Here is a 22,208-nt window from a genome sequence, read left to right as displayed (position 1 = left end):
TGCGTGCAGGACAGGACCTTTGCAGGAACTGGAAATCATCTGAATCACTTTTTGGGATTTCATAAGCAAAAGTGGAGTTTGGAGGACTGTTGGTGTGCGAGGCCCGGCCGTGACGCGTTCAGGGAGCCTTTGAAAATGAAAGGAGATGTCAGACGGATGCAACAAGAGCATCCCTAAAGAGCGTTGGAAGCGTACCAGGCGGTTCGTGCTTAAGCGCGTCGTCTTCAAAGGAGTCCTCAGAGCCCAGCTCCCAGGCCGCTGGAGAGGACTTTTAGTCAAGCGTGGCCTGTGTGTCAGACATTCAACAACTTTGGAGCAAAAGAGGTATTCGTTAGACATTCAAATACATTTAGAAATAATCTAAATGGCACAAATAACTAGATTTTGGTTTTTTTTTTTTGCTTTAGTGCATCTGGTCTTGCCTGAAGGAGATTTGCAGAAAAGAGGTCAAGTGACTCCATAATTAATCCTTCTTATAGCCTACACTTGCACACTTGGGTTTCTTGTCAGTGGGTATCACCCACTGCTCCTTTTACGGATCCAACACAAAATGTTGAGCATGTACTGTAAAAGTACAAAATCTCATGTTTGGCATCTTCCACAGACCATTGTTGGTGTGCATTGCAGATATCACGGGGCCCCGTGGCTTATATTTAGTGGATATGAAACATAACACAGAAAAAAGGAAAAGTCAAACCGATTCGTTATAAAATTAAATATGCCCAAAACAAGGAAAGATGAGGAAAGGTGATGTGGACATTTTTTTTTCCACTCACTGTAATTAGAGTACAGGACCAAGTCCCCAATTCCATCCTTTTTTTTCTCTCTTTATATTTCAAGGGACACATATCCCAAATGACTGTTTCATGCACCCAAATAATATATATAAATATAAGTATTAAATATGACATATGGTTGACCTCCACCTTATCTCAAGTGATTACTCCGAATAAGCAACACCAAAGGTTAGGCAAAAGTATACACACGTGGCATCGAAATGTCCAAAAATGGAGTCCCGCAGGGTTTGGTTCTTGGTCCCCACTAAGTTTGTTTAACTGTTTTTCTATTTCCCTTTAACTGCAGGTGTGTCCCAACACATTTCTCTGACAAGTGTCAACCATTTACTCACTGTGTTTTTATTTTGGTGATGTCATTGAGAATTACTATCAGGTATGAATTGCACTCCTCAAGACGCATTTGCATTGGACAGATTTTCAATTTTATTGATAAATCAAACATTCATACGCGACTCATACGTACAGTAATGTGACGGTGATTGCTCTGTGTAAAAATAGAAGAAGCTCTTTCTACATACAGTGGGTCCAGTGGATGAGCGGCGGGACCACCATCTGCGGCGAGTCATCGCCATGGCGACACGCCTTAGCAGCCATTTGTTTGTTCTCACCACTCTTGGCCGTCATCCGGCACTCGCGTGTCCGACTCGTGCCTCGTTTGTCTCGGGCTTGTTAACGAGTGATTTTTGCTGTCGTCATGGCGACCTGGTGTTTAGCACCCGGACGGTCTTACGGCCGTAGTGCCAGTAGCTGTAGCCCGATGCCGCGGTGGTCGCAGCGGTGATGATCCTGCAACATGTCGGATACAAATTACAGTTCTGTGGAGTGCACACTCAACTCCTTTGAAGTGTATTAGCACCAGTAGGTGGCGCTGTTAGCGTCTTACCACAAGCCCTGCAGCAAGATGCTGTCGGTGTACTGGAAGACTGGAGCCGCCAAGGATGCCGCGACCAGAACCAGTTGGATGGCTGTGTTCACCTGTTGAGCGCCCACATCGACACGCAAACAGATCAACGCAAATGAATGCAAATGTGCAAAGCATAGCAATACAATACAATACATGCTGATTGACAATGATGAAGCAACTCATTTATGCAGCGATGGCTATTTGAAAGTGCTCTATAAATACAGTTGAGGTATTAGAACCAATATGTTTTGATTAGATTGTTTTGGCGGCCCGGTAGTCCAGTGGTTAGCACGTCGGCTTCACAGTGCAGAAGTACCGGGTTCGATTCCAGCTCGGGCCTCCCTGTGTGGAGTTTGCACGTTCTCCGGGCCTGCGTGGGTTTTCTACGGGTGCTCCGGTTTCCTCCCACATTCCCAAAAAAAAAAAAACATGCGTGGCAGGCTGATTGAGCACTCTAAATTGTCCCTCGGTGTGAGTGTGAGCGTGGATGGTTGTTTGTCTCTGTGTGCCCTGCGATTGGCTGGCAACTGGTTCAGGGTGTCCCCCGCCTACTGCCCGAAGACGGCTGGGATAGGCTCCAGCACCCCCCGCAACCCTCGTGAGGATCAAGCGGTTCGGAAAATGGATGGACGGTTTTGATTTGAACTAAATCCTTCATAGTGGCGGGTGATTCAACTATGAACAAAAAAACATTTTTTTTCTACCTTGACACAGTGAACGTCTCACCTTGCTGAATAGCGTCGGCTTGAGTTGAGCAGTCGTGTAGCAGGGGTTAAAAAACTTACTGAGGGTCACCTGTGAGTGGCATGGAAACGACATACTATACACAAAATACTTCTTTTTTTAGGTGGCAATGACAAAAAAAACAAACAAAAAAAGCCTCACCGGTGGCGGCACCGTCTTGTATCTGACCCAAAAGACCGCTGCGATCAAACCAATGTCCCTGAAGACCACCAGAGCCGTCAGTGGTGCTGCAAGAGAGACAACGGGCACTTCATCACTCGCACAGGTTGGGCCAAGTGAATCCGCATCCTTTCCCACAGCTCACGGGACGATCTCTCAAGGCGCGCATGGAATAATACCTGGTATGATGTCTGCATACGTGAGGCTGATATATAAAATGCTGATGAGGATTTTATCCGCCAGCGGGTCCAGGGCACTTCCTAACGCTGACTTCTGCGTGGGCCACGTCCTGGCGATATAACCATCCAGCTGAGAGGGACACGCACACACACGCAATCAAGACATAAAACAAGTGTTATCTGTTGGATGACTAATGATTAATTTACAGTCAACAAAGGGGTGGCATAACGACCGCAGCTTTTGACATTCGTCTCCCGTCTTACCTTCACTGAGAAGTGACCTGAATTTGAGAGGTAAAAAACAGGATGGCACCGCCAGTTGGGGCAGTTTTGCAACGTCACGTGAATCCATAAAATGGCGAACAAGCAATTAGTTTTTTTCCCCCCGAATGGGCTTGTTTGGCAAAGTAAGGAGGAGCGGACTTGTGCGCTGACATGACACAGTTGTGTTTTTGTGCATCGTACGCGCGTGTGTTACCAGGTCAGTGGCTCCGGCGAGTGTGAAGAGCGCCAGGCTGAGGTGGAAGTGTTGTTGGATGATCAGGTGGCCCAGGAAAGGAGCCAGGACTATCCGACACACGCACAACAGGTTGGGGATTGTCCACGGGTTCTCGTACTGAAGGGTGACAATTGATAATCTATTTAACAGATGAACGGTTCTCAAACGGGGGTCTGTGAGCCACAGTTTTTTTGTAAAGCCATTTTATTTTCACTCCACCTTTTTTAAGGAACCGAAGTTGTGATCGTTACAGCCGGAAAGTGCTTACCAGTTCTTTAAACTTAAACAGGCCCTGTCCGGGTACCGGGAAGGCCTCCCCCTGCGGCGTGTCCGCTTTCTGGTCGTTCTTCCCCCTGAACTCTCGGCCTCCGGTGGACAGGAGAGCCCGGGAGTTGACCGCCAAGCTGCCGTGACCTCCGCGTAGCACGAGCTGGGTCCGACACGGCCCCCACCGCGTCGACAGAAGCGGGCCGAGGCGACGGGGAGCGCGGAGGTCCGCCCATCTGAGGCCGAGACTCCAGGAGCCTCCTGGCCCCGGGAGGACGAGTGTTCCGCGCCGGAGCCGCCATGTCGTCTTCACCTCCTCTTGCCGACACGCAGCACCGAACCGCGCCGACAGCAGACACTCGGCGGCTTTGCGGCACAGCGGCGCCGGAGGGCTCCGAAAACATAAAATTATCATGTTCACCTGTACTCCGTCGGCGAGCCATGCGTCCGCCGCGCCATGACGAAGTTTTACAGCTTAGGGCCGAACGAGTTCCGACAGGAACAAGTGCGCTGCCATGTTGCCGTAAAGAGTCGCGGCAATGTCGTAAATCTGCCGCGAGGGGGAGCCGCGAAACAAGACTGCGCGTGGGAAAAAAATGGTTCGAATATTTTACACGATATGGTTAAACGGAATATCACTGTGATAATACAACTGGAAAAGTGATTTGGAAAAAAAGAAAAACAACATAGCGTTACTCGGTTACGAAAAAGAAAGATGCTTTAATTAACAAATTAGCGCACAACAAATAAAGTGCAAGTCAAATAAAAGTAAACAATTTGAAAAATCATGCTTGCAAGAAGAACGATCCATTGAAATTTGAAGTAGCTGAAAGGGGCGGCAAATTTTGTAAAGTTTGTCAAATGTTTTCACAATTACGCCATTCTTATTTTAAATGGTATTATTTAGAATTTAAATACAATTACTTAAATATAAATGAATACATGAACATTTTATTTTTGAATTGTATTATACTTCCAATAAATCATCGACTTCAATCAATCATTTACCCTTACTTTAAGAAATACGAACCAATTTCAAGAAAAAGCGGCTAATTTGATGCAAAAATATTACAGGATTCTTGACAATGACAAATGCATGGTGGGCCAGGTTAAAAAACTGATTCGGGTACTTCACCCCACCCCTGGTCTCGCCTGTCTGTTGCTTGTTTTGCTCTTGAATGGTAGTTTTGCAGTCCACTCCAGTTCAGTGAGTGATGGTAAAGCCCGTTGGGCTTGTCAGACGGTCTGAAGTTGGTAGAGCTTGGCTCCTTTTTTCAACAGGAAACCTTGTTCATTCAGAGAACTTACCAGACCCTCAAAGTCCATCACCTGCCAAAAAATATCAATGACTTTTATCAATGACTGCAAATCATTGCAACGTCAATTACAACACATCATGTCATAGTGCACCTTTATGTTCAGCCTCTCCGCCACAGATCGAATGGTCTGGAGGTCAAACTGCTTCTGATTGGTCTGCTGAGCGTGCGCGTGCAAAGCGCCGATGAGTCTTTTGGCGGCACCGCGTTGGCTCATGCCCGCGCCCAGCTGCGAGCGCTCAAAGTCCAGGTTGCCCAGGCCGTCCGAGTATGTGTCAACCAGGCTGCGCAAACGGAGCGTCAGGTGTGTGAAGGAATGAAGAAAGGGAATATGGAAAATGTTTTGCTAGCTCGTAATAAGTCGTTTTACGACACTTTGAAACTAAACAGGCCCACAAGTGAGGAGTAAATTGAGACAAGATCGGTTGACTGTCTATATTATTCTTGTTTGGTCATGTGATATGTGTGGCTCATAAAACATTGGGAAAGCCCGCTCTACCTGTGCTTCATAATTTCTACCACATCCTCCGCATGGCTCCCGGTGGCCGTCTCGCTGAGCTCCAGTCTGGCTCTCGCCTGCACGGAGGCAGCCAGATCGCACACTCGCGAATTGATTACTTTCCGCAGCGTGGTCCGACATCCACGGCGACGCCTCGGCGGCTACCTCGGTGAGTCTGATGAGCGACTCCAGCTGGCGGGTGGTGATGGGCGTGGTGTCGGCGGCTCGCGACTGGGACCTCAACGACAGGTAGAAGTTCTGAAGCGTTTGCGCCGCTTCCGCCGAGAGCGTGGGGTGAACGTAGTGGCGAGCGTAGGTGATGTACTTCCTTAACAAGACCGCCGGAATGGGCTCGGTCGCTTCACCCGCTCGGATCTGAAAGAACCAGAGCACTTGTTGTTCTCAGCTTCATGGGAATGCGTGGTGGGGGCGGGGGGAGATCATGGTGCTGGAAACGAAACTAAATGTTCTAATCGAAAATGCCTGACATTACCAGAAGCCAATCAAAACCCAGGAGAATGACACTCCCGCCACACTGATGAAATGTTCCTTATTCTCGTTCGATCGTTCTAAACTCGACCGGTCAAGGCAGACGGCCGCCCAACATTGAGTTACCTCCTTTGTGAAATGGCGCTCCACAAATCAAATGGAATCGCATCTTCACCTGCAAACGCTCAGAGAGCGGCATGTCGGCGCGCTCCAGCAAGATGGACGTCTCCCCGTCGCTCTTGTCGCCCCTGACGACTTGGGCGCTGGCGGTTTTGCCTGCGCCCGCACGGTTGGCCATGATGTGCTCCGACAGACGGCGGTCGTGAGACTCGTCCGGGACGTCCAGGAGGAGGAAGACCACGTCGAAGCGGGAGAGCAGCGGAGAGCCCATCCTGGAAAATCAGGCCCCGCGCAGCAGCGTAAGAGAAGGCGACAAGCCACGAAAACGTCCCGAGCGACCGACTGACGCCTAACTTCAGATTCTCCGAGACGGTCTTGCGTCGGTTGTAATGGCCTCCGATGGGGTTGGCGGCGGCGACCACGGAAGTTCTGGCGGGCAGAGAGGAAACGATTCCCGCCTTTGCCAGGCTGACGGACTGCTGCTCCATGGCTTCCAACAGGGCCTGCTGCTGGCTGCCCAGCTTGTCAAACTCATCGATGCAGCATAAACCTGAAGAGAGGACGGATGCCGACTTCAAGGGCGGGAGATAAAGTGACTTTCTCCATTTATTCGCTGCCGAGGATGTTTACCAGAGATTCGTCAAGCGGAATCTATCTGGATAACACCACTGACACATTTGTGAATTCCATCATCGTGTACGATGAGGACGCTCCTTTGTCATTGACACCATCTTGAGAGGTCTGAACTCATTTTCTGGAGATGAGCGCAAAAGCTAATCTGCATGGATGTCCCCACCTTGGTCGGCCAACACCAAGGCCCCGGCCTCCAGAGCGTAATCTCCACTTCCTGGATCTCTGTACAAACTCACTGTTAGTCCTGAAACACAAAATTCAAAGTGTCCCGTAACTACTTTGGCATGTGAAATACTCTCAAATCAAACAAAGTGTTGAGGTATCGAATACGGAGAGCGACTATTGCTTTCAACTCCACCCTACTGTTGCGTTATTGCTAAATTCCCTGCCTCCATTACCGCCTCTGATAACCTCAGAATTTGGAAATTAGTCCCCCGCCCCCCTCACCCGTTTAGTGCCATTTACACACAGTAGCAACGTGGGAAATAAGGTGGGGAAAAAAAAGCTGGCTTTTACAAACAGCGCAGATGAGCCAAAGTGGCTCGAATCAATCGAGGTTTACCGCTTTAATGTGAGCGCTCCGCGCAAAATCGTGGAGACGGGTTACCTGCGGTGCTGGTGCTGTTGCCACAAACGTAGATCCCCCGAGGGGCCACGTTGCACACCGCCTACAAAGGACAATACAATGATTTTTGTTGGAGTTGGAACAAAAAGCCGGACGGAATCAAGCTCTCGGGCGTCGAATCGACCTGCAACATCTGGCTCTTGCCCAGTCCGGGATCTCCCACCATCAAGACGTGAGGGTCTCCTCTCACCGGGACGCTGTTCTTGCCCGTGTGCTTCTGCCGGCCTCCGAACAACACCAGCACAAGCGCCGCTTTCACCAGCTACAAACGCGCGTGGGAAGGCATCAGCGTGAGATGACCGGCCGGAAAAGTCGCAGGACGGACGGCGGTGCTCACCAGGTGGCCGTAGATGGCAGGACATAGCGAGCTGAAGAGAGAAAAAAAGGAGTCAACAAACATCCGAAAGCAGCAGGAACCACCTGAAGCTCCACTTTGACAATCAAGTGTTGAACCCTTGAGGCCTCAAATGGATAAAAACCTTCAACTCATCGAAAGTGAAGCTAATTTAGCTGCAGCGATGAGAGGGAGAGCAAAGAAGAGATAGAACGAAATAGTGAGAGAGAGAGAAACAGAAGAGAAAGGGAGAAGACAGTACGTGAATAACAGGCTGTGTTGCATGCGTTGTTCCAAGGGATGAAATCATTGGACAATTGAAGATTGAAGATGAAAAATTCGCTTATGATCAAATATTGACGTGCGGTGCCCTCGTGCCGATGCCAAATCTGGAGCCTGGCCCGACAGTGGAGCCTCTGATTCTATCATGTTTTTTTTATTTTTCTCCTTTCAGGCCGGCAAACTTACTGCACAATGAGTCTGAGCAGGTCAGGCTGCGACTGGATCTCCTGGATGGCGTAGAGCTCCTTCAGGCTAAACTCCTCGCCTCCAGAGCGATCCTCGGGCGAGCCGCCAGACGACCCCGCTCCTCCACACTTGGACTGCTGACCTGCATTAGACAGTCGTGAGCTCCACCTGATGACGACGACTCACTCGGGAGTGAAACTTGCAAACGGCTGCCACCTTTGGTGTTGCTGACTGACGTGGCCTCGATGTAGAGGAGAAACATGCACTGGTCCTTATTCCACCTGGAGGTGCCTGGATCGCAAACACAAGGCCATTGATGAGAACCGATGATGTAAGAAGCAATCAAAATCGTTTTAGTGTAGAAATTTGGTAGCAATGGGCCTTCTGAAAAGTAGCTGTACACTGTTGCTATGTCCGTCGACGCAGATGGTTGTGTGTGTGTTTGTGTGCGCACCATCATTTGTGACTCTAACGATCCCCGTCACTGTCACCGTGTCGCCGGGGACGCAGCTGTCACAGAGGTCGGCGGTCAGGTGGCACTCAACTGTGCGCGGGATGCGTCCGGCCTCCCTCTGCTCGCCGCACACCAACTCCTGCACCCTGCCAACACACACACACACACACACACATACTTGACAGACACACCTGTTTATCTGACCAGACCAAAACCGCAATTGCGAGGAGTCGGTCTGCGGCAGGTGAGTCAGTGCTGACGAACCAGTGAGCTAAGGGCGACACCTAGTGGTGATATCGTCATTCTCAAATGCTGTCGACCTTGAGAAATGATCCAATTTCAACATGAAGCGAGAAGCAGAACAAGGGACTTGGACAGTAAGGCAGAGGTGCAATTAACCTTTGTATCAATCTCGCGAAGGCTGTTTATTCCACTAACCCCGTGAATGGAATAAACGGTGCAAGTCGACGCGGCGTGTCATACTTACTTGATGATTTGCCAGTCTACAGTGTGTGTCAGAGGGGAACTCCGTCTGGCGCTGAACGCACGACTGCGGCAATCTAGCTGGGTACACTGCCAGACAACACACACACAAGTGAGACCCTTCTGACGCCAACGCTGCGTATTCCCCGGGGTGCCGCCTGCCTCCTACCTTGTCGGGCGTGGCGTACTTGCCGTGGTGCAGCGGCAGCGAGAGCGTACTGGAGCACGACAGGCACTGGAAGGCCAGCCTGGTGCATCGAGGCCGGATGTTGCTCACCCGCACCACCGTGCCCCTCACGCACACCAGGCAGCCGAACACGCTGGCGCGCAGCGTGCGGAGCGGAGTCAGCGGCTCGTAGTTGTACAGCCTGTATATATATATACAGCGCTTACAGCGGGTATCAAAACTCTGCACACCCTTGTTCAAATGGCAGGTTTCTACGATATAAAATAATGAAAGCCAGAGAAATTATTTGAAAAAGGTTTTTTTCCTGCCGTCGTGACCTACAAAAAAATCCCCTCACAAAATCTTTAATCGGGATGAAGTAAAAGTAAACAACTGAGAAAAGGCCATTGCACAAGTGTGCACACCCCTTTATAACTTGCAGCTAGCTGTGTTCAGAATGAATCAAACACATTCACACGCGGGCTGTCTCCCAGAAAGCGGTCTTTCTTTGCAATCGTGTTGGTCTCAATGTCGGTGTTGGTCTCATTTTTTTATATTTCATAAAAACGCCCATTTGAACAGGGGTGCAGTTTTCTTAAATTCACAGTGGACCTCGAGTGTAAACAAACGTGATCTTTGCCGCCGCATACCTTGCACTGATGCGAGGGATGCTAATAATTGGTGCGGTGACGGGCAGCTCGTCGCCGGGCAGCTCGGCGGCCTGTTTCTCCAAGTCCACAGTTAACACCTGTTTCACAACAAGAGGAGGCTGCCTTCAAAAAAAATAAAATAAAATAAACATGACGCCTGCGGCTATCTCTATAGAAATGTTTGAATCTCGATTTATTTCTAATTTTTCGCATTTGGTTAAGTCGCACCTAGTATGCAACTCATCTCGTGTCCGGCCTCACACACTAGCGTCTACATTATGGCCTGTTTTATTGCCGCTTCTCCTCTTTCCTCTTACATGGGTGAGGCCCTCATAGGTTTGTCAAGCAAAAAAAAAAAATTATAATAATAATTGTGCAGCATTTTATTCACAGTTACTTTCCTGTGACACACTAAAAATAGCTCTGGGTTCCACTTTGGAGTCACACCTGTTGAGTTAATGTTCTCTGTGACTCTCTATGACCGATAAATATTCGACTTTTGCAGACATGATCTGCCATTCATATTCAACAAGGTGCAATTCAATGACGATCATTAATCACTCATATTTGGCCAGAATTCTTCTCATTCAACAGTGAACTCAGATACTCAAGTACTCAAATACTGGCCCATACAGTATTAAGAAGTAATCATTCAACCAGTCCATCCGTGCGTGCGAGTTGTACCTGGTGAATGGCCACTCCTAAACAATTGAAGATCATCTCCGGTTGGTCCTTCAACTCTGCAGTCAGAGCAGGAAGCGCGGCTAGCACCGTCTCGTTTGTGGTCAGGTCCGCGTAGTCCACCAGTACGCTGCCCTGACGCTCGATCTCGTCCTGTAACGCACAGCGAGTCACCACCCCAGTCCACCACATCGTGTCAGAAACACAACCCGACCTTGTCGTAGAGGTCAATCTTGGAGGTGAAATACTTCTCAAACGCTTTGATTTTCTCTACGAATGGCGAACTCTCAATGAAACCTGCCGAAAGAAAAGTCTGATGATTCTCATGTGTGAATCTCATCATCGCTCGGCCTAATCTTCATTAAATACCGTCAGTGAAGTACAGCGACCATCCTTTGTAAGGGCACAGCACATCCAGAGTGGCCTGATGGAGGACTGAAAAGGCAATTCGCATTCAAATTGGACTCTTGTTAGTGGGGTTAAAGTAGCAGCTATCTCTGCCGGTGCTTTTTTTTCTTTTAACTTCCCCTGAACATTTTTAGTTGAGAGAATGTTGCTATTTTCTGTTCAATGAATCTAGCGCTACTGTATGTGTTATTTGATTAGTGCCAACATTTTATCAGTTGAATTACAAAGTCAAGTTGTGATGGTGTGACCAGAGTCCTTAGTGTGGCTAATTAGAGGCACTCAAAACATTTGCATTTATGTAACTGACGAGAAGTAGTTATTTGTAGTAAGGGCGGGTTCAGAAAAATGTAAGTGCCTCTGCCTCCGATAGTGAGCTCATTTCTCAACAGCGGGAGTTCTTGTTTTTTCCAAAGCAAATTGAATAAACTCACCCCTATGTGTGCCAGAGCCGTGACTTGCCGATGCTCTGCTATCACATCCAGCCTTCCCACCGTATGGTCCTCCTCCTCCACGTCCACTACCTGAACCCCCTCTCCAAGGTCTACCCCTCCACGCTCCTCTCCATCCGCCATTGCCTCCTCCTCTCCATCCCCCGTTGCCTCCTCCTCCTCTCCTTCCTCCTCCATTTCCTCTCCAACCATCATTTCCACCCCGCCATGTCCCTCTTATTCGGTCCTGTCCACTCATTTCTATTTCTGTGGAAGTGGATGCAAGTCAATCCTCGGGAAAACGTTTCCAAGCTTGGTATGAAGACAAACAAGGCAAAACATATTATGACATGACAAATGAATGTAGGACTATGTTGAAGAACTAGCGATATGAGGACAACTGAAGCCCTTGTAACACGAGTATACAAGTACAGTACAGCACTTTTAGTGTTGCACATTTCGGACGTCACCGTTTTTGGGCGGCTTAAATTATAACTACCTCACTTCTCGACAGAAAACGTGGTACATTAAACACAGTTGACATTTTAACAACTGTAAGTAAAACAGCCACAGGATGAGAAAAAGCGAAAGTTACCGATGACATTTCGATGTTTCAACTCGACGAGGTGTCAAAATTTGCCGCCACACAGTCGGAGCTTCTTCTTCGCCTAATTTCGGCGGTTGATTGGATTTCCCGTTCTGACTACTGACACTTGGAGGACAGATGTAGAACTGCAGTTGAAAACACAGGCAGCTTCGTACGTCCCTATTGTAGTACAGCATTTAATGTTTCAAATGTTACGATGCGTTTTTATTTATAAATCGAATTCTAAATTAAAAATGGCAATTATATTTGCATTTACATGATCAGTGTGTGGGCACTGTGAGCGACTGGTTGGCACGTCCGCCTCATATGTGCAGGGGTACAGTGTTCGATTCCTGCTCCGGTCTCCTGCGTGGCGTTTGCAGTTTCTCCGCGTGCCTTCGTGTTTTTTTCCCCGGGGCCGGATTCAAACGTCAAACATGTTCACTGTGAGGTGGACGTGCTACCAGCCGCCAGCTCTCGTACCGCCCATGGTAATCGCCGCATTCATAGCTTCATGTTTTAACATTGGAAATAGATTAATAGAAAAATAAACTCTCACTACGTTCAAGTCATTATACAATAATGCAGAATAATGTGCATGTGTGCCCACATTATACTGCATTATGTGAACATACAACTAATAAACGCATTCAGATACAGATGTAATGGCGGTGCAGACAAAAAGTATCAAATACTAACATCACCAAATGGGAAGTGATGTTGATGATGACGAAAGCATTTTGCACCACCGAAGATATTTTCTCTGCACGCTGCGTGCAGAATTTCGCAATAAAAAAAGGCAGCACGTGACGGGTGTACGGTGACAAATGTATGATCGGAACGTTTACTGCAGTAACTTTTGTCATAGTATGCTTTTGCAACGTGCACCAATACAAGAGTTATATGCAGAAAGACATTTGTAATAACGATTGTAATACACGAAGGAACGGTTTTGTTTGGATCATCTCCCTACGGCCAACGCACGGACATACATATACTTGGGAGTGATTGTGATTCGTCGTCACGGTTGCTTCCGATCATTTCGTTGCAAATTCGCAGCCTACGTGCAAAACGTGAGGTTCGTGTGACGCCTGCTGTTGACCTCCCACCAGCTTGTCATTGGGTAACTTCGGCAAAGTGAAAGGGGGAACAAAAGTTTTTGTTTCATTTTTGAACATTTTGTGTTTTATCCATGTTGGGCTGTTTTGATTTGTTTTTCATAAATAAATGAATTGGGAAAATGGATGGCTATTAAAAACTAAAACAACAAGAACGGAAAGTTTGGGTGCGGCGAGTGTTCCGGGGGCGTGTCCTTCGCTGTAACATTACCATGCAGGTTTGGATGCTGAGCACGTGAGGTGTCACCTAATTGGCGGATAAATCCAATGGGCGGAGCTTCGCCGCTCGCCTATTTAACGCTTTGTTCCATTATTGCTGCTAGTGGTCTGCCACAGATTCCGACTGACAGCTGACGTCACTTTTTTTGCACTTAACCCTCATTTCATCTGCTCTTTTGTTTGAAAATGTCTTGCGCTCATTCCCTGGACGGGAGCTTCCCACCTTCCCCGGCCGACGACGACGACGGCGGCTCCAAGCGGTTGTCCTGGGGCAGGCTCAAGGGGCTCGCGCACAGGCACCACGACAATGCTGACACCGGTGAGTGCTGCAGCAAACTCTTTCGTCTCAGAACTGTTGCATGAAGTAAATATCTGTACGTGTTTAAAAATACGTTTCTATAAAATGCAATGGAACATCGCAAAAGACATCACCCCCCCCAAAAAAACTGAAGAAAATTACATTTAAAAAATTGTCTTGGGTGGGGGGGGACAACTGCCTCACATAATTGCATTTTGTTGTTGGTATGCATGTGTGCACGCTGTTCACAAGTCCATGCAGTTTTGTCTCCAAATGGCTCTGAACGACTCCCCGTCCTTGCTTTTAGGTTCCGTAGCAGACATGTCCACGTGTAATTCAGAGAGCAGCTTGTTCTGTTACCCCTCCGAGGAGACCCTGGCCGCAGAGCTGGTGGCCACCATGGAAGAATCTCTCCACGGCGCCGCGCAGCTCCTGGGCTGCTCCCGTCTCCTCGTGCCCGACTCCCTGCTGGACCACGTGGGCCAGGAGCTGGTGCACCTGGCGGGCAGCGAGCCGTGCGGCCTGCGGGGGGCGCTGGTGGAGCTGTGCGTGGACAGGGGCGAGCCGTGGTCGCCGTGCAGCGTGGGCGAGATCGCCGTGGTCGGCGCGCTGGTGCCCACTTTCCACGTGACCCTGGTGCTCAGAGCCGGGGCGGGCGGATTGTGGCCCGAGGTCCGGAGGTTCTTCATCGGCAGCCGGTCCCGGCGGACGTGCGAGACGGCCGCGAGGCACCGACGCTCTCTAAGACTGAGGTCTGGCTTCAGGGCCGTGAAGAGGAAGTTGTACTGCTCAGGGGAGCTGCTCATTGAAGAGTGCTCCTGACCTAAGCGCTCCTTGACTAGAACGTCTCAAATGAACATGCCAAATGACACGAAGGGCTCGGTTTTTGTCACAAATCCCAGAGGACCCCGATTTCTGACAAAGCGCAAGGCTCACCGTGCCGACTTGAAAGGAATGAAAGGAGCCCCTTTGATTGGCCGTGATGAAGTCAACCGAGACCGCTCCCACAGCAACGCAGCCCTCCCTTCTTGCCGATTGTGGGTCTGCACTCAACTACGGAGTAACCAACATGGCGTCTAACCCGCCCCCCGCACAGAGTTACAACTTTGTTCCACGCAGGATTTAGGCCAGTCACAAAAATAGAGCCCCAAACGCACAATCCCAGCAACAACGTGTACGGTAGTTGGCAAAGAGCCGTCTGTGGCAGCTTCTCGCCTGGCTGGAGGCAATTTTTTTTTCTTTTTTAAATGAAAATGCATGTTAAAGCTGCTTGACAAGATAACTTTGGTATCTGATGGTCAAATCTTACGTGTTTTTGTATTTACGAAAAATAAATTATTTTCTATGACTTGTCTTGTGTGGTGACTGCTCGGCAATTGTGGACGATTCTCTTTCTTGGCCTTTTTTTTTTAATTTTAAAAATGGACAGCTCATCCAGGTCATTCGTAGATTAAGTAAAAATGAAAATAAAATGTATGCAAATTATGTAAAATAGTTTATAAGAGCTTTTAAATTCAATTTGAATTACTGGTACAAATCAACCACATTATTGACTGAAAGTGAGTAGCGGTATTTTAAGAAATCTGTTAACCGCACAATTATCAAATAACCACTAAATAAACACTTTTTTTTGTGAGATTAATATTGGAAAAGTACTTTGTTACTTAAGACATGGAAAAAAAGCCCCCAAAGCAATTCGGAATGACTGTCACCAAAATGACTCCAATTCACTCTTTTGTTCCTTTCAAGCCACCGTACAAAGGTCTCCTCACAGTGCAGCCAAGGAACGAGCCTTACGAATCAACTCGAACGGAGCAAACGTATTGAACGGCAATTTCAGACAAAATTTATTTTCAAAAGAAAACCATAATACAACTCTTCACTTGTTAATTTAATAAATAAGTTTTACCTGTGCAAGATTTTTTTTTTTTTTTTTAAACGATCTTGATCCGACGGGCTATGAGCAAAGTCACTTCATATTATTAATAAATGAGATTACCGTTGATAAATTCTGCACTGTTAAAAAGTCTAGTCAATATGTACACTTGGAAAGAACTAGAAAAACAAAAAGCAAAACTAATGAGCGGCTCAGACGTGTGTCTATGAGAAGGCCGGTTGGGGTTCTCAAAATGGAGAAGAGAGGGGAGGGGAGAAAAAAAAAATCACAATCTTAGCAGCTTTGTTTCCTACTCCAAAGGGGACGACCCGCGGACCCTCGCCGTCCCGGGAAGAAAAGGTCAGCCGAAGCCTCCTGGCTTGTTGTATGCCAAGTCGGCGGTCCACGGGAAGCTGCCGAGCGCTTCCCGGATCAGGTCTGCTGCCCACAATGCGTAAGGCTTGTTTTGATTCGCTTGGGTTTGCTGCACACATGCGCTCCGATTTGGGGGGGGGGCTGAGGCTACCGATGCAGTCCTCCAAAACGATTCAAGTACCCAAAGGACCTAAAAGAGAAGATAGGCGCTATTACGTGGCAGTAAAAACCTGAAAAGATTTACCACTACCACCATCGAGGTGTCCCAACGCTTCTGTCCGGGTTCAAATCAGATTTTTTCGTTTTACGCGTTAATATTTTTCAACCGCAATTTAAAAAAAAAAGTGTTCTTTTAACAATTGTTATTTCGGTAAAACATTTCGCAATGCTTGATTTAATGATCGTGGATGAGCAATACACGCGTCATCCTGATTTTGAAATCAGCAACGTCCATCGGACCGTTTTTATTGACAAATACGCTTGACCTTCAACGTAGGTCAAAAGTGTTGTTGCTCACGCTGCAGGAAACCGCTTTTATTTCCGCGGCCAAAGTTCGACGGTCACGCGGCGGAGGAAGTCTTCCAACTCCTTCGGTCATTGCACTAAAATGCGTCGGCGGAAATGCGACACGGTTGACTCTCAAGCAGAAATGCCGGTGCCAGCGCTTGCAAAACGCAAACAAAACTGGGCTACATGCTAGCGATGGGCAGCAAACGGAGCCCTCGAACCGCTCTCCCTCTTTTCGAACATAAAACGCACATCAAGTCGTCTCAGCTCAACAGCGCCCACTCACTGATGAAACAATTCGAATAATTCCGTCAAACAATGAACATTTCGATGCGGTGCTCATCGTTAATTCTGAGAAGAAGAAAAAAAATGTTGACAGTGAAATTAGCAAGAGAAAATTTGAAGTGCCCCTTCACGTTACCCGTAACAGTCCAAACAGCTTCTAAGCGTCCAGCATGATCTGGATCTCGGATAATCGGTTGCAGCTGGGAGTCCCCATCCTCTGCGCCCTCTGGTACAACTCCGAGTCGCCGAAATAGCGGGCGCGATACATGAGGCCTTCCTCTGAAAGCGCAGACCAAAGCGTGAGCCACAATTGGCGCCGCGAAAGCGCAGCGGCTCAAGTGCACCCACTCTGCTGCTTCTCCTTCCAGCAGTTGTTCCTGAGGTTGGAGATGTAGTCCTCCTCCACCGCTCTCTCCACATTCCTCAGGTTGGCTCCGCTGAAGTCGTCGTCAAAGCGCTCACCCACGTAGAAAGGCACCTTCAGGTGGGACGTATGCCTTTTGTGAAGGTAACCCGCCGACCTGGCGGGGACGGAGCACACGCGGCGGGCGCGACTTAAGCGGGCGTGCCAAACGGGACGCCGGGCGGGCCGGAGGCCGCGGATGCGCTTACGGGCGGTAGCTAAGGCTGTAGGGGGGCTGCGTGACCATCAGCTGGCTGAGCGCAGACACCAGGATGAGGATGAGGATGGGCATCAGCTGGACAAACAGAGCCAGGCCTCCCTGCTCACAAAGAGACGCAACCACACCATTCCAACGCGGGGAACGTGGCGGCGTAAAAAAAAAGCATTTGTGTTGCGAAACATCGAGTGCAAAACACGAGCAGTAATTACATTGTAATTACAATGTAATTACTGCTGTACAAGGTTGAGTACAATCATTAGACGTAAGGGGGGGGGGAATGAAGACTTACGTCTCTTTGCTGCTCTCTTCTCTCTTGCCTGTTGTGGTGCGCAAAGTGCATTCTTCCGTTTCTGTAAACGTGTACGTTACCTAAAAGCGACAGGCGAGCGGCATCAGGGGGGAGAGCGCGGACATTCGGCAGCCGTACTTTGGCTAAGCGACTTTTTGACTGACTGGATGGGAAGCCTCCGCCAAAGAACATGTTGAAGAGGTCCTCTGGCGAAATGTCGGCTTCAAAGTCGCGGTGCTGCCGCTGTCTGCTCGGGTGCGACCTCTCCTCGCCGTACTGGTCGTACTGCCGCCGCTTGTCCACGTTGCTCAGCACGGCGTAGGCATTACCGATGGCTGAAATGCGCCGGTAGAAAAGCGTCATCAACGCCGCGCGTCGTCGTTGCATCGCGCGCTGGCTCGGACCGCCGTCGGTCGCTCGCACCTTTAAATGCATCGGTGGCTCCGGGCGCGTGGTTTTTATCAGGGTGGAACTTGAGAGCCAGCTTCCGGTACGCTTTTTTGAGATCTTCATCGGAGGCGGTCTTTTCTACCCCCAGGATTTGGTAGTAATCTTTGCAGCCCTTAATCCTGCAGGGATGAAACAAATTTGGTGAGCAGATAGAACGGCTCTGATTGGTCAAAAATTGGGCGAGAATATCGCGGCTATTTTATCAGCGGGCGGCCCGTGAACAGGATTTTTTTTATTATTATTTTTTGTATGTAAGCTGGAAATTGTCTTAATTCTAACAACAAAACCATTTTTATGTTGACTTTTCCTCGTTTTCTTACTAACCTCCTTATTATGCTTCTCCTAACCATAACCTTTAATTTTGAACGCGACCCTGATCATTTTTTGGTTATTTTTGTTTCTCGAGCGACATGAACATTGCTCATTTGCACAGCTGGTCAATTCCTCGATAAATACGCCAAAAGCTCGTTTACAACTCGCTACTGGCTGCAAGGAATTCTAAACCAGGACCAAAATACAATCCAAAAAGGTCCCGCGTTTGCATCGGCTTTCAGGTTAACAGCTGGAGCCACGACGTCACGAGCTGGCACACTTTAACCGGCGCAACATTTGCACTTGTAGTCCTTGGGCGATTCACGACCAAACCGACAAGTACTCGGTATTGAACGTGGAAGCAAATGACGCGTACTGACTTCCTGACCGCCTCCATCTGCTCGGCGGTGTAAGGTTTTGTCGAATCTGCGGGCCTCTGCGCGGACGTTTCAGCGTCCTCTCGGTGATGACGGTGCCTCGTGGAGGCTCTTTCTCCGTTAGCGGGTCCGCCATTCTGGTCCGGAGGCTTCCCGTTGTGCGCTAGCGTGTCCAGTAAGTCTGTTCGGGGAGAAAACGACGACTGTCAGCCAAACCTCGCCGTTCTCACGAGCCCCAATCGTGCAATGCTAACGGTTAGCGTTGCAATGTGTAAAGCGGCGGTCCGCCGTGTGAAGAACCCGCTCTATTCGACTTACTTCGGGCTTGGTCCGTCGGAAACAAACGCTGGGCCTTCTCTAAAAACTTCCTGGCTTTGTCCGGTTGGTTGTTGCTGACTGCGTTCAGTGCGATTTTGATGCAACGCTCCGCTTCGTCCTTGTTTGAGTCCATTGCGACACGGCGGAGCTATTTACTTGACCCAGCTCTGGGCGCGGGGTGATGACGTCACGCAAAGGCAACCCGAACTTCAGTCGAAACGTCACAAGAGCGGGACCCCGGTTTCCGCCACTTGGCCTCCCGATTTCCCTTGAGAGACCTTGACAAGTGGAAGAAAACGGTGGTGTTGGATTTATTATTTTTTAGTAATCATACATCCGCGGTGTGACCTAAGATCGCATTTTCAAGTCACCGCTGCGTCTTTGAGAGCCAAGATGGCTTACTGTAGGCCGTTCAATCTTATGAGACGGGTTCCTGCGCGTCCTCGTCGGGAGACCTGTCTGTCTTTTTCATCTAAAGACACCATAGCTGCCGTTCGGGCAACGCAGCAACCAGTCAAGATCCGTCAGAGGAAAAGAGACAGGAGGCCCACCCGGGCCGGTGATTTGTCTTGGGAGGACAGGCTGGCCTCAGTGGTCACCCCCCTGTGGAGGCTCACCTATGACGAGCAACTTGAAGTCAAGCAAAAACATCAGGAGAAAATACTGGAGCAGCTCTGCGATGGCGGAAAGATCACCTTCCCCGTCCTGCCTATCCTGCCGTCCCCAGTTAGGGACGGTTATCGAAACAAGTCGACCTTCTCCGTCAACAGGGGAGTGGACGGCAACCCCAAGACGGTTGGGTTTTACGTGGGCAAAGGCAAGGATGGCAACATCGTGTGCGTCAACGGAGACCACCTGCCCAACATGCCGGAGAAGCACAAACAGGTGGCCGGACGCTACCAGGAATTCATCCGCCGCTCTTCCCTGGAACCTTGCCTCCTCCTCCACGACGGGGGCCACTGGAGAGAGGTCACGGTGAGGACCGATGCAGCCGGCAACACCATGGCCATCGTGTATTTCCACCCACAAGGGCTCTCCCGGGAGGAGGTGGCGGCCCACCGGGAAGACTTGGCCGAGTTCTTCGCCAGTGGCCCGGGGTCGGCTTGTGAGCTGGACTCACTTTACTTCCAGGAGAGCGCCGTGACCCGTTGTACGCGCGAGGACTCGCCCTACCAGCTCCTGTTCGGTCACTCGCACATTTATGAGCAGGTAATGAACACAAGTGCAGAAAATATGCGGTTTCATAAAATGCAGGACTGATGTGGATTCTTAAAAAAAAAATGCTGATTCCTGTCCGCATATTGTTGTCCGGTCAACATATTGTTGCCATAGCGGAAGTGCGCTTCATTGTCGCTCACCTTATCATTAATCAATACTTGTGGACAGTCAAACGGTTGAATGACTTCCACCGCCACCGGATTCATTTCATTAATTTGATCTAATCAAACCACTTCGGCTCATTCACGTCAGTCATTTGGCGGTTGAATTTTGCCCAAGAAAACAACTTGGAGGTTGGTCGGATATGCAATTGACTCCTTCCAGCAGTAGCTAAAGAACACCGCAAGGTGGCAGTATTTATTTTCAAACACCTTCCAAGTGTCAATCAGCCTTCTTTCAAGTGGGGTACTTTTTTTTTTCAGGACACTGCGGTTTAGGCATATATGTTAAGAACCAAACAAAACTTTGTTTTCATAAAGCTCCCCCCCCCCCAAAAAACATCAGGAACCAACCACATCAGGAAATCAATCATGATGACACTCCCGGTGTATACTGCAATAACTAGCGGTAGCTCTTGACTGTCGTTGACAGATGCTGGGCTTTAGCTTCCGCATCTCTCCGGACGCATTCTTCCAGGTGAACCGTAGCGCCGCTGGGGTGCTCTACAGCGCGGTCCGAGACTTGTGCGTCCCCGATCGCGAAGACGGATCGGGGACTCTCCTGGACGTGTGCTGCGGGACGGGCGCCATGGGCATCACGTCGTCCCCCAGAGTACGGCGACTCGTCGGAGTGGAGCTCGTAGAGCAGGCGGTGGAAGACGCCAGACACAACGCGGCCCTCAACCGGCTCCACAAGTGCCGGTTCGTGGCCGGAAAGGCGGAGGCGGTCCTCCCCGGCCTCGTGTCCCAGTTGGGGTCTGAAGACGGGCGCCTGGTGGCGGTGGTAAACCCCTCCCGCGCCGGTCTCCATCACCGAGTGATCCGGGCCTTGCGCAGCCAGCCCGCCATCCGCAGTCTGGTCTACGTGTCCTGCAAGCCGGAGGGCGAGGCCATGAGGAACTTCAGGGAACTTTGTTGCGCAGCCGACCCGGCGAGGAAACTCCAGGGCGACGCCTTTTCTCCAAGTCTGGCCGTGCCCGTGGACATGTTCCCGCATACGGAACACTGCGAACTAGTGATTCTCTTTGAGAGGTAGCGAATGGCATCTTCCGCCGTCCACCTCCTTGCCTGGGGGGACACTTTGCCATTGCCGCCACATATTCAGACTCTTTTTGTGCCTGTGTCACTCTTTTGTTTTACACCAAGTCCTGCAGTCGGGCAGTATTTCTTGCGAAAATGCAAACTCATCGTTGTCGTGTAAGGCAAGACAGCAACCGTCGCATGAAAAGCGCTCTGGCGGATCAATAAAGTTTTTACCTTCTTCCCTGCAGTCGCTACTTCTTGAAATGGGAATTGATGCAAAGCTAGCGGTTGCTATGGTAACGGAAATCCTCCCCGTCAATTAGGAATTGATCAAATGGCAACATGCTAACGCTAGGATAGCCAAACAATTTTTATTGCATTAACTGTAAAAGTGAGGCAATCGATCATATCATCGTGCGTGCGTGCGTGCGTTGACAAAGGCATTCCTCCTGTTTTCAAGGTATACACTGTTGTGACTTGAAAGGCTCCTGTGGACAGTGCACAAGTGAAGGCGGGCCATGCGAGGCAGCGGCAAGCATGCTGAAAAAAACCCCCAAACACCCACATTTCAACACCGTCAAGGTAAGTGACATTTGAAAAGCGAAAAGTTCCCAAGCTCTCTACCACGCATTGTCCCTTAAGGTTCGAATTCCTCACTTGAAATGTGTTTTGCTTCCGCGCGGTCGGTCGTCTTGGAGGCGGTGACCCCCCATCGTTTGAAGAGAATGACATTGTGCGTTTGTGGCCGCTAGATGGCGCGCGCGACCATTTCTCCAAAAGTCTTTTCAAATTCGTGGACTTTTGGGCTGATGTGAGCTGTCGACTTGGGTTACGAGTGAGGTTCAGACACTCCGCAGCTTCACAGAGGTGAAA

General features: G+C 49.5%; 5 protein-coding genes across 6 annotated transcripts; 2 read left to right on the top strand and 3 right to left on the bottom strand.

Annotated features, from left to right (window-relative positions):
* Nucleotides 1-1,196: 1,196 nt before the first annotated feature.
* On the bottom strand, nucleotides 1,197-4,117 carry LOC127609856 (cardiolipin synthase (CMP-forming)-like). Its single transcript, XM_052079399.1, has 7 exons — nucleotides 3,551-4,117; nucleotides 3,262-3,399; nucleotides 2,784-2,913; nucleotides 2,587-2,672; nucleotides 2,428-2,496; nucleotides 1,681-1,772; nucleotides 1,197-1,583 (listed from the first exon to the last, which is right to left on the bottom strand). Exons 1-7 carry the CDS (start codon nucleotides 3,962-3,964, stop codon nucleotides 1,490-1,492), a joined length of 1,023 nt encoding a protein of 340 aa, XP_051935359.1. The 5' UTR covers nucleotides 3,965-4,117; the 3' UTR covers nucleotides 1,197-1,489.
* Nucleotides 4,118-4,249: 132 nt separating this feature from the next.
* On the bottom strand, nucleotides 4,250-12,103 carry LOC127609855 (DNA helicase MCM8-like). Its single transcript, XM_052079398.1, has 21 exons — nucleotides 11,899-12,103; nucleotides 11,307-11,564; nucleotides 10,837-10,902; nucleotides 10,682-10,764; nucleotides 10,471-10,620; nucleotides 9,787-9,884; nucleotides 9,140-9,338; nucleotides 8,975-9,060; nucleotides 8,488-8,633; nucleotides 8,250-8,324; nucleotides 8,034-8,175; nucleotides 7,569-7,599; nucleotides 7,356-7,493; nucleotides 7,214-7,274; nucleotides 6,770-6,850; nucleotides 6,328-6,523; nucleotides 6,029-6,245; nucleotides 5,530-5,739; nucleotides 5,365-5,441; nucleotides 4,960-5,149; nucleotides 4,250-4,878 (listed from the first exon to the last, which is right to left on the bottom strand). The coding sequence occupies exons 2-21, from the start codon at nucleotides 11,560-11,562 to the stop codon at nucleotides 4,786-4,788; spliced, it is 2,595 nt and encodes an 864-aa protein (XP_051935358.1). The 5' UTR covers nucleotides 11,563-11,564; nucleotides 11,899-12,103; the 3' UTR covers nucleotides 4,250-4,785.
* A 1,148-nt stretch (nucleotides 12,104-13,251) lies between these two features.
* On the top strand, nucleotides 13,252-14,410 carry LOC127609857 (DNA damage-inducible transcript 4 protein-like). Its single transcript, XM_052079400.1, has 2 exons — nucleotides 13,252-13,545; nucleotides 13,832-14,410. The coding sequence occupies exons 1-2, from the start codon at nucleotides 13,413-13,415 to the stop codon at nucleotides 14,344-14,346; spliced, it is 648 nt and encodes a 215-aa protein (XP_051935360.1). The 5' UTR covers nucleotides 13,252-13,412; the 3' UTR covers nucleotides 14,347-14,410.
* A 948-nt stretch (nucleotides 14,411-15,358) lies between these two features.
* Nucleotides 15,359-19,157, bottom strand: LOC127609854 (dnaJ homolog subfamily B member 12-like). 2 transcript variants are annotated; one of them, XM_052079397.1, is made up of 9 exons: nucleotides 18,937-19,157; nucleotides 18,622-18,799; nucleotides 17,903-18,048; nucleotides 17,644-17,814; nucleotides 17,480-17,559; nucleotides 17,180-17,289; nucleotides 16,916-17,088; nucleotides 16,704-16,846; nucleotides 15,359-16,633 (listed from the first exon to the last, which is right to left on the bottom strand). In XM_052079397.1, exons 1-8 carry the CDS (start codon nucleotides 19,067-19,069, stop codon nucleotides 16,725-16,727), a joined length of 1,113 nt encoding a protein of 370 aa, XP_051935357.1. In that variant the 5' UTR covers nucleotides 19,070-19,157; the 3' UTR covers nucleotides 15,359-16,633; nucleotides 16,704-16,724. The 2 variants fall into 2 exon arrangements, with proteins under 2 accessions (XP_051935357.1, XP_051935356.1); XM_052079396.1 differs by having other exon boundaries at nucleotides 15,359-15,965; nucleotides 18,937-19,156.
* A 120-nt stretch (nucleotides 19,158-19,277) lies between these two features.
* On the top strand, nucleotides 19,278-21,533 carry LOC127610459 (tRNA (uracil-5-)-methyltransferase homolog B-like). Its single transcript, XM_052080650.1, has 2 exons — nucleotides 19,278-20,145; nucleotides 20,746-21,533. Exons 1-2 carry the CDS (start codon nucleotides 19,330-19,332, stop codon nucleotides 21,346-21,348), a joined length of 1,419 nt encoding a protein of 472 aa, XP_051936610.1. The 5' UTR covers nucleotides 19,278-19,329; the 3' UTR covers nucleotides 21,349-21,533.
* The last annotated feature ends 675 nt before the right edge of the window (nucleotides 21,534-22,208 follow it).

Source organism: Hippocampus zosterae, chromosome 11 (assembly GCF_025434085.1).
Source record: "Hippocampus zosterae strain Florida chromosome 11, ASM2543408v3, whole genome shotgun sequence".
Classification (NCBI taxonomy): Eukaryota; Metazoa; Chordata; class Actinopteri; order Syngnathiformes; family Syngnathidae; genus Hippocampus; species Hippocampus zosterae.
This window is presented reverse-complemented; position numbering and strand designations above follow the sequence as displayed.

Excerpts from the sequence above, each read along its gene's own strand:
- LOC127609856 (XM_052079399.1), bottom strand. The coding sequence starts at position 3,964 with ATGATAATTTTATGTTTTCGGAGCCCTCCGGCGCCGCTGTGCCGCAAA. Across the intron at positions 3,400-3,550 it reads TGTTTAAGTTTAAAGAACTG|TACGAGAACCCGTGGACAAT; the intron begins GTAAGCACTTTC and ends GTCACCCTTCAG. Across the intron at positions 2,673-2,783 it reads GTATGCAGACATCATACCAG|CACCACTGACGGCTCTGGTG; the intron begins GTATTATTCCAT and ends TCTCTCTTGCAG.
- LOC127609855 (XM_052079398.1), bottom strand. The coding sequence starts at position 11,562 with ATGAGTGGACAGGACCGAATAAGAGGGACATGGCGGGGTGGAAATGAT. Across the intron at positions 8,325-8,487 it reads CGTTAGAGTCACAAATGATG|GCACCTCCAGGTGGAATAAG; the intron begins GTGCGCACACAA and ends TTTGCGATCCAG. Across the intron at positions 4,879-4,959 it reads CGGAGAGGCTGAACATAAAG|GTGATGGACTTTGAGGGTCT; the intron begins GTGCACTATGAC and ends ATTTTTTGGCAG.
- LOC127609857 (XM_052079400.1), top strand. The coding sequence starts at position 13,413 with ATGTCTTGCGCTCATTCCCTGGACGGGAGCTTCCCACCTTCCCCGGCC. Across the intron at positions 13,546-13,831 it reads CCACGACAATGCTGACACCG|GTTCCGTAGCAGACATGTCC; the intron begins GTGAGTGCTGCA and ends CCTTGCTTTTAG.
- LOC127609854 (XM_052079397.1), bottom strand. The coding sequence starts at position 19,069 with ATGGACTCAAACAAGGACGAAGCGGAGCGTTGCATCAAAATCGCACTG. Across the intron at positions 17,089-17,179 it reads TACAGCCTTAGCTACCGCCC|GTCGGCGGGTTACCTTCACA; the intron begins GTAAGCGCATCC and ends CGTCCCCGCCAG. Across the intron at positions 16,847-16,915 it reads CTGGAAGGAGAAGCAGCAGA|AGGAAGGCCTCATGTATCGC; the intron begins GTGGGTGCACTT and ends CTGCGCTTTCAG.
- LOC127610459 (XM_052080650.1), top strand. The coding sequence starts at position 19,330 with ATGGCTTACTGTAGGCCGTTCAATCTTATGAGACGGGTTCCTGCGCGT. Across the intron at positions 20,146-20,745 it reads ACTCGCACATTTATGAGCAG|ATGCTGGGCTTTAGCTTCCG; the intron begins GTAATGAACACA and ends TGTCGTTGACAG.